The sequence below is a fragment of the Otolemur garnettii genome, unplaced genomic scaffold (genome assembly GCF_000181295.1).
Source record: "Otolemur garnettii isolate 467f Iridium unplaced genomic scaffold, OtoGar3 scaffold00152, whole genome shotgun sequence".
NCBI lineage: Eukaryota > Metazoa > Chordata > Mammalia > Primates > Galagidae > Otolemur > Otolemur garnettii.
The window spans coordinates 2,117,223-2,126,445 of NW_003852547.1; the positions used below are offsets into that span (position 1 = coordinate 2,117,223).

General features: G+C 50.7%; 2 protein-coding genes across 2 annotated transcripts in view; both read left to right on the forward strand.

Moving 5' to 3' along the window:
* The window catches only part of NECTIN2 (nectin cell adhesion molecule 2), a 31,473-nt gene extending 28,275 nt beyond the window's left edge, over positions 1-3,198 (forward strand). The window contains exons 7-9 of the mRNA XM_012811186.2: positions 819-882; positions 1,018-1,104; positions 2,156-3,198. Coding sequence (XP_012666640.1) covers positions 819-882; positions 1,018-1,104; positions 2,156-2,422 — 418 coding nt within the window. The 3' untranslated portion in view covers positions 2,423-3,198. The remainder of the gene's footprint in view (positions 1-818; positions 883-1,017; positions 1,105-2,155) is intronic.
* Positions 3,199-5,159: 1,961 nt separating this feature from the next.
* Positions 5,160-9,223, forward strand: part of TOMM40 (translocase of outer mitochondrial membrane 40) — a 16,370-nt gene continuing 12,306 nt past the window's right edge. Inside the window, exons 1-6 of the mRNA XM_003799496.3 lie at positions 5,160-5,253; positions 5,349-5,628; positions 6,312-6,379; positions 6,741-6,833; positions 7,755-7,856; positions 7,936-8,041. Coding sequence (XP_003799544.1) covers positions 5,355-5,628; positions 6,312-6,379; positions 6,741-6,833; positions 7,755-7,856; positions 7,936-8,041 — 643 coding nt within the window. The 5' untranslated portion in view covers positions 5,160-5,253; positions 5,349-5,354. The remainder of the gene's footprint in view (positions 5,254-5,348; positions 5,629-6,311; positions 6,380-6,740; positions 6,834-7,754; positions 7,857-7,935; positions 8,042-9,223) is intronic.

A 9,223-nucleotide genomic window follows, 5' to 3' on the forward strand; every position in this document is an offset into this window, starting at 1 on the left:
TCCGGGCTGGGGATTTGAACCCGCCACCTTAGGTGTACGTGGCTGGCGCCTTAGCCGGTTGAGCTATAGGCGCCGAGCCTGTTTATTCATTCTTTTCACAGACATTCACTGAATTACTCATAGCAGGCTCTGGAACCCTGAGTTGATGACCCAGATCTCATTCTACTTTTTTTTTTTTTTTGCAGTTTTTGGCCAGGGAGGGGTTTGATCCCACTACCTTCCGTATATGGTGCCAGCGCCCTACTTCTTTGAGCCACAGGCGCTGCCCCTCATTCTACTTTTTTTGGATTCTGGGTCTCACTCTGTCACCCTGGGATTGAGTGCAATGGCAGCATAGCTCACAGAAACTTCAAACTCCTTGGCTCAAGCAATCTTCTTGGCCTCAACCTCTGCAGTAGCTGGGACTACAGGTGCCTGCCACTACACCCAGCTAGTTTTTCTATTTTTAATAGAAAAGGCGGTCTTAACCCTTGCTCAGGCTGGTCTTGAACTCCTGAGCTCAAGCAATCCATCCACCTTGGGCTCCCAGAGTGCTAAGATTACAGGAGTGAGCCACTCACATCCCGGCACAGATCTCATTCTTTCCCTAGCAGAGCTCATAGTAGGGCATGGTAATTGAAGATATCATAAATAACATTCAAATACAAACTCAGTAAGTGCCCTGAAGGGGAAGCACAGCTCAATGTGACTGTGGGGGTGAATAAGATCTCTTACTCCAGGTAAGGGATCGGGGTAGAAAGATCAGAATATACAGCATCCCTAGAGTAGGAGGGATTCCCAGGTCTTAGCTTCCACCTCACCTGCCTTCTACCCCACAGCCTAGAGGGACCTCCCTCATACAAGCCACCAACCCCAAAGGCAAAGCTGGAGGAACCAGAGATGGTGAGCATGTCCCCTGGTGCCCGTTACCCCTGCCTCCCCACCCACCTTTTCTCACTGAGGCTAGGGCTGGGAGGCTGCCTGGAGGGGGGGTGCAGCTGAGGGGAATCCTGACCTGCCCTTTTCCCTCTATCACAGCCCTCCCAGCTCTTCACTCTGGGGGCCTCTGAACACAGCCCACTCAAGACCCCTTACTTTGATGCTAGCGTCTCATGTGCTGAGCAGGTAAGAGATTGGGAGCACAGGGGTGGGTTTGGGATCTGGGTTTAAGAGTCAGGGGTCAGGGCAGCACCTGTGGCTCAAAGGAGTAAGGCACTGGCCCCATATGCCGGAAGTGGCGGGTTCAAACCCAGCCCCAGCCAAAAACTGCAAAAAAAAAAAAATAAAAGAAACAGGGGTCAGGTCATGACAGAAGATATCACGGACTAAAGCTCGCAATTCAAAGTCAGGGCTATGTCTGGTCAGAACTTAGAGCATTGAGATGCATTCAGGATTGTGTGTGTGTGAGTGTGTTGGGGGGGTCAGGGTGAAAACATTCAAAGACATGAGGTTTGAGTTTAAAGTCAATGAAAATTGGCTGAGTACCTACATTAGGCAGATACTGTGGTGGGACAAGACAGACAAATTCACTCTCCTCAGTGGTCTAGAGGCCAGGGGACCTGGTTTGAGATTGAGAAATGTCAAGTTTGGAGGGGCTGTTTAGGGATCAAGGATGAAAGGTTTGGGTGGTTCCTGTGGCTCAGTGAGTAGGGCACTGGCCCTATATACCAAGGGTGGTGGGTTCAAACCTGGCCCTGGCCAAACTGCAACAAAAAAATAGCCAGGCGTTCTGGAGGGTGCCTGTGGTCCCAACTACTTGGAAGGTTGAGGCAAGAGAATCACCTAAGCCCAAGAGCTAGAGGTTGCTGTGAGCTATGATGCCATGTCGCTCTACTGAGGGTGACAAAGGGAGACTCTGTCTCTAAAAAAATAAATAAATAAATAAAATAAATAGTAAAAAGGATGAAAAGTTCATGGGAAAAGACCTGGGGTTGGGGATCAAGGGACTAATGTGAAGCCCAGGATTTACTGGGTTAGGTTTGTGTTCTGGGCCAGTCATAGACTGTATGACTATCCCAATGCAATATTGGTCAGGAGATAAGGAGTGACAAGGAGTGAGGACAGATCTGATTGGCATGGAGAGAGGGTGGTCAGAATTTAGGGTCAAGGGGCAGATTGGGAATCTTTGTCATGCTCAGGAGGTGACCTTAAGTTCCCACACCCTCCTTTCCCCCAGGAAATGCCTCGATACCATGAGCTGCCCACCTTGGAAGAACGGTCAGGACCCCTGCTCCTTGGAGCCACCAGCCTGGCACCCCCCATCCTGGTGCCTCCAGGGCCAGCTGCTGTGGAGGGAACTTCCCTGGATCTAGAGGATGAAGAGGAAGAGGAGGAAGACTATCTGGACAAGATCAACCCCATCTACGATGCCCTGTCCTACACCAGCCCCTCTGATTCCTACCAAGGCAAAGGCTTTGTCATGTCCCGGGCCATGTATGTGTGAGCTGCCATGGATCTGGCCTCTCACTTCTCATTTTTGATCTCTTAGCCTTCTGCTAGGGATCTAGTGCCCCCTAACCTCCGGCCAGGCCATTTGTCATTTAACACACATGCATCCCATCTGTGACTTCTACCTTGGCGGCTCCATTATGACCTCTAATCCCTGATCATTGACCCAGAGAAAACTGCTGTGACAATGGAGACCTGGTAACCTTATTTCATAAGACTGTGACCTTAAACCATACCTCTCATCTTCCACCAACATTTTGACTCCCCCAAATCCCAAAGCAGACCCCAGACCTAGGATTTGTCTTCAGCCAGTAAATTCCCAATAGGTCTGGAGTATGCGTTAGGGACTTCCTGCTGCTCAGACCTGAGCCCTCCAGGCGGCAGGGCCCCATTTGCCCCCACCCCACCTCATTCCCCAGAGGTGGAAGGAAGGGATTCCCCAGCCCAAGGTAGAGCTTTCCTATCTCCTCCCTCCTGCAGGCAGGAGTCTCAGGGTCCGGACCCCTCCCTGAGCCCCAATTCCTGTCTACAGAGCTTGAAGCTCCAACCCAGGACTAGATGGGGCCAGCCTCATGCAGAGTGTGCCTTGATAGCCCCAACCTTGGGAGAAGAATTTGAAATTACCATGAAGACTACTGAATCCTTTTACCCCTGACCAGTGGCATGAGACCTAAACATCCCCCTTCGGGTCACCTGGGTTGAAGGTAGGGATATGATATTGTTTTGTAAGCTAACCATTTCCTACAACATATGAGTTTATACTTTGACCAAGTCTTTTGTGTATTCTGTGTGATGTGAAGGGACAGGGTGGGGAATGAATAAAGGTTAAGGGAAATCAGTAAACCAGAAGTCAAGATATTACAGACAGAAAAGAAAAGGACCAAAGATCCAAAGAGAATAAGAGGGTAATGAGCAAAAGTGCATCAAGTCAAAAACAAAATGGTAGGCCAGGTGAGGCTCATGCCTGTAATACTAGCACTTTGGGAAGCTGAGGTGGGAGAATGAATTGAGGTAGGAGTTTTAGACCAATCTGAGCAAGAGCAAAATCCCCTCTCTACAAAACCCTGAAAAATTAGCTGGGCATGGTGGGTGCCTGAAGTTCCAGCCACTCAGGAGACTAAGGCAGGATTGCTTAAGCACAGGAATTTGAGGTGGCAGTAAACTAGAATGATGCAACTTCATTCTAACCCCAGCACCAGAGCATGACCTTGTCTCAGAAAACAAACGATTCGGCTCGGCGCCTGTGGCTCAAGTGGCTAAGGCGCCAGCCACATACACCTAAGGTGGCAGGTTCGAATCTATCCCAGACCTGCCAAACAACAATGACGGCTGCAACCAAAAAATAGCTGGGCGTTGTGGCGGGCACCTGTGGTCCCAGCTACTTGGGAGGCGGAGACAAGAGACTCGCTTGAGCCCAGGAGTTGGAGGTTGCTGTGAACTGTGATGCTATGGCACTCTACCCAGGGCGACAGCTTGAGGCTCTGTCTCAAAAAAAAAAAAAGAAAGAAAAGAAAGAAAAAGAAAAGAAAACAAACGAACAAAAAACACCAAAAAACCCCAACCAAACAAAAATTATGATGGGTAAATAGTTCAAGGACATGGGAAGAGTCCCAGGAATTGTTACAACTGTAGTCTAATGGGTAATGGACAGAAATGAATAGAACAAAGATTTAAAATGGAAGGAATTGAGTACAACAAGCCCAAGTTTAACAGATAAATAGCAAGTAAAAATAGGACAAAGGCAAAATTATGAATAACGTTGTAATAGGAGCCTAAGGCATGATGGGTAATATGTACGAATGAATGAGCCAGATGCCTGGTGATAAGTAATGGAGAAATAGGTGCCTGGAGTATGAAGGGTAATGAACCCAAAATGTGACGGTTAATTAACAGGAGCCTGAAGAACGATGAAAGTGAACAAGCAGGAATAGGATAAAGGTAGTTCGGACAAAGAAGCTGGAATGAATGGGGCGGAGGCATGCTGGGTAATGGGACGTGAATGAATGGGCCAAAGATAGAAGCTGCAGTGACGCGAGGAACAGAGGCATGACGGGTAACGAAAGGGGTGGGTCTAAGACAGCTGTTGCGTTAAGAGGTAATGGGGGCATTGTGGGTAACAAGAAGGAGGGCAGGGTTCATCCTAACAGATTAGAGTTGTCCCGAAGCACTGTGGGTAAGGCAGCACTTCCGGGTTAGAGGAGCAACTACGGACCAGAGGGGCTGCCCCTCTGCCGCGGTGCCTGGTGGGACGCTAGGCCTGACCTTGCTGCCTAGCAGCATGTGCCGCGCAACCCACCTTAACTTGTTCTTTGACCCTGGCACGTTATCCAGTGAGAGTACCAAGCCCCTTACACGCTAGAGCCAATCAGAATACATCATGGGCCAAAATCGGCCAATTATCACAGCAGCTTTTATGTGGGGCGGAGAGAAAAGAAGTTAATGCCTTCAGGAGAGGTGGAGCAACGCGGTAGTGGGCGGTGCAAAATGCGCAGCACAGGCCAATGGCAGGCTACCGCCGGAACCCGCGGCGTTGAGAGCCAATAAGCAAGCGTTCTGAGAACCAATGAGGGGGCGGAAGGTGTGCCGTGACCCGCCTGCGAGTGAAAACCAATAGAAAAGGAACTTTGAGAGAAGTGGGTGGGACTCGTAACCATGAATCCTATTGGAAGGCTGGACTCTAAGGCTGATAGGCGGACCTCCGGGCAGACTGAACCAATGGGCTAGGCGGGGCGGAGCGACAGTGGTGGCGGCGGCGGCAGCGGGTTCGGTTGCGCGTGGCGCACGGGGTGGGAGCGGAGCTCAGGCCGGGAGCAGGCGCCGCCGCCAGTGAGTACCGGAGCCGCGGCAGGTTGAGGGTTTGCTAGGGCTGAGCCCGGGGCGCGCAGGACCTGACCTCCGCCCTCTGACCTCTCCCCTCGCAGGCGACCATGGGGAACGTGTTGGCTGCCAGCTCGCCGCCCGCAGGGCCGCCGCCGCCGCCTGCGCCGGCCCTCGTGGGGCTGCCGCCGCCTCCGCCCTCGCCGCCGGGCTTCACGCTGCCGCCGCTCGGAGGCGGCCTGGGCTCCGGGGCCAGCACGGGTCGGGGATCGGAACGGACCCCCGGAGCTGCAGCCGCCAGTGCTACAGGGACCGCTGACGACGGGGCCTGTGGCTGCCTTCCCAACCCGGGCACTTTCGAGGAGTGCCACCGGAAGTGCAAGGGTGAGGGGCGAGGGGCCCCGGCGGGCGGGAGATGGCCCGGATCTGGGGGAACGGGGTGGACACCGGGGACCTTGAGCATTGGCGCACATCATTGCAATCATTTAACAGAGCGTTAGGGGTTGACGTTAGGATCGAATGTTGGAACGTTGGACTTGGGGCTTGGAACGATGGAATTACATGGTGGAACCTTGGGATGGAATGCCATAGCGGTAGAGAAAAGCCTTAAGGATCTCAGGAGTCTTGAGATTAGCCAAGCCAGGGCTCCTTGTGTGATTGGGAAAGGAACTGAGGCCCAAGGTCACAGTGTCAGCAAGGTGTCTCCAGGGTTCCAGTGGGAGCACACCCAAATCTTCCAGATCCTGGTTTGCAGTGATTATGGTAGTGATAGTGGTGGAGACTTGGAACACTGTTTTGGCATTTGGTATCTGTTAAGTCATTACAGATGACAACTTTGATGTAAATGAAATGATTTGCTTAAAGTCAGATAGTAGTTGGTAGCACTGGGATTTGGGCACAAACAAAGGCCCTGATCCTGTCTGCTGGGCTATGCTGCCTCTTTCCTGTTGGGATACTTTGTGAGATAGTCTGAATCTCTGGAGAAAGCTGGGGGTGGCAGGGAAGGAAACATCAAGAGTTGTGGGGCGGTGTATAGGATGGAGTGTGACAGCATTTCTCTTCTCCAGAGCTGTTTCCCATTCAGATGGAGGGTGTCAAACTCACAGTCAACAAAGGGTTGAGTAACCATTTCCAGGTGAGACTTTTTGGTGCCCTTAGCCTCCAGAAGTATCTCATCTCAGCCATCCCCCTGCATCTGCACATACTCCTCCCAAAAGAGCTGGACTTCTTGGTACTTAAAAAGACAAGGAGATACAGTGCCACACTGGCTACACAGTCTGAGAACCCAGAACCCAGAGATATCCCACCCCCCATAACATCCAGGCTGGAGTGAAATATCAGGTATGTAGCCCCACACCTACCACATCCTTTCTGAGTCCAGTCTAGTCAGGCCTCCCAGACATCATACCCTGCTGAGCCCAAAAATCCTGCCTTTGCCCTCTCCAGTGAGTAAGCCAGCCTATCAAATATCCTCACAGCCTTCCCTCTCCTCCCAGGTGAACCATACAGTAGCCCTCAGCACAATCGGGGAGTCCAACTACCATTTTGGGGTCACGTATGTGGGGACAAAGCAGCTGAGCCCCACAGAGGTGAGGTTCCTTTTGTGATTCATTCGTTGTATCCTTTTTGAACATGTAGCCAAACACCAGTTAAGCAATCTTTGTCAGGAGGAGGTAAGAGGTGCTGAGAGAGCTGTGGGTGTCAAGAGGTGAGGACTGTGTCTCTCTAAGGTGCATTGAAACATGAGTAATTGTTTGACCTAGCAAACATCCCCTGAACCCCTGCTTTGTGCCTGGTCTTGTGCAGGTTGATGCTAGGGGTGGGACCATAACAGCCCTGTCACCAGACAGCAATAACCTGGAGTGGACAGGGTTGGTCTATAAATTATGCAGTACTTTGAATGTCAGACTAGGCAACTGGGCTTTCTCTAGGGGGCACTGGAGAGCCATGGAAGGATCGGAGCAAGGGAAAGACATGGTCCTTGGATTTATGTTTTAGGAATATCCCTCAGACTGCCTTCTAGAGGCTGGTTATTAGGGAGAGGGGCAAAATCTCAGAGAGGCCTGGACAGAGGGTGGGGGATGGTATTGAATTAGGTGTTTACTCCTATTAACTGTTTCCTTTTCATAGATTCCTTTATCCAGCAGTCCTTCACTGTTCTCCTATCCTGTGCCTAGCCTTGTGGTGGGGACACAGCAGTAACTTAAACAGTCATGAGATTCATAGTCCAGTGGGATCGGGGACACTTATTCCCAAACAATAACAATCCAACATAGACAGGGCTGAAATGGGGGAACATAAGGCCATGGGAGCCCAGAGGGGGAATCTAACTTAGCCTAATGGTAAAGGAGGGCTTCAAAGAGGAGGGGACCCCCAAATCAGGTTTGTTTGTTTTTTTTAATTTTTCCCAAATCAGGCTTTTTGGCCCAAAGTACCTTACCTAGGCTCACTACTCACATACTTCCACAGTGTTGGGCCTCTGACCTCTAACCTTGCCCTCTGTCCCACAGGCATTCCCTGTGCTGGTGGGGGACATGGACAACAGTGGCAGCCTCAACGCTCAGGTTATTCACCAGCTGGGCCCTGGCCTTAGGTCCAAGATGGCCATCCAGGTGAGTGGGGAATGGAGGCTGCTGCTCCCCCAGCCACAGGAGCACTGGCCTACCCTCACACCAGCCTTCTCCCCTATAGACCCAGCAGTCGAAGTTTGTGAACTGGCAGGTGGATGGGGAGTATCGGGGCTCTGACTTCACAGCAGCCATCACCCTAGGGAACCCAGATGTACTGGTGGGTTCAGGTAAGACTTGAAGTTAGTCAGTTCTAGCTTTCCCAGTGATGCCATCCTTTTCTACCTCCTGAGAAGTGGTCAGGGACAGGAGTGATTTTGAACACACAGGTTCAAACCTCAGCTCTGCCACTATCTTGTGATTTTAGGCAGGTTTCATCACCTATGTGGGCCTCAGTTTCCTCCTCTATAAAATTGGACTACATCATAGAGTTGTTGAGTAGATTACATAGGTCCCTATGTGTAAAAAGTTTAAAATGACATCAGAAACAATAGGTACCAAGTAAATGTGAGCTGCTTTTGGTATTATTATGGGGCACTGGGTTGTTGGAGATAGAAGCAGCCTAAGATAGGTGCTGACACTCCTGTTTGTGTTGGGTAGGGGACAGCAACTATGAACTCTGTCTGTACTTCTAGTCTCTCTTTTGATTCTTTCTCTTTTTTTTTCCCTTGTCTCCCAGTGTCTGTGATTCCCTTAAGTGTTCATTTAATGAATATTTATTAAGCATATACTTTATTCTAGACACTAAGGATAAGGTGGTGAATGAAGGAGAATTAAGTCTGCCCTCTGGAAGCTTCTACCATTCCAGTGGAGGTAGACACAAGTAAAGTAGCGTGTAAAGATGTTAGGGCCAGGCATGGTGGCTCAGGCCTGTAATCCCAGAGTTTTTGTTTATTTTTCTTCTTTATTTTATTTTATTTTGAGACAGAAGCCTCAAGCTGTCCCCCTGGGTAGAGTGCCATGGCATCACAGCTCAGGGCAACCTCCAACTCCTGGGCTCAAGTGAGTCTCCTGCCTCAGCCTCCCGAGTAGCTGGGACCACAGGTGCCCACCACAACACCCAGCTAGTTTTGTTTTCTTTCTCTTGAAACAGGGTTTCACTTTGTCTCCCTTGGTAGAGTGCCATGGCGTCATAGCTCACAACAACTTCAAACTCATGGGCTTAAGTGATTGTCTTGCCTCAGCCTCCCAAGTAGCTGGGACTACAGGTGCCTAACACAATACCCAGCTAGTTTTTTAAATTTTTTTTAGAGATGAGGTCTTGCTCTGGCTCAGGCTGGTCTCAAACCCCTGAGCTCAGGCAGTCCACCTGCCTCAGCCTCCCAGAGTGCAATAACTTCAGGTGTGAGCCACTTTCCCCAGCCAATCCCAGAGTTTTGAGAGGCCAAAGCAGGAATGTCACTTGAGGCCAG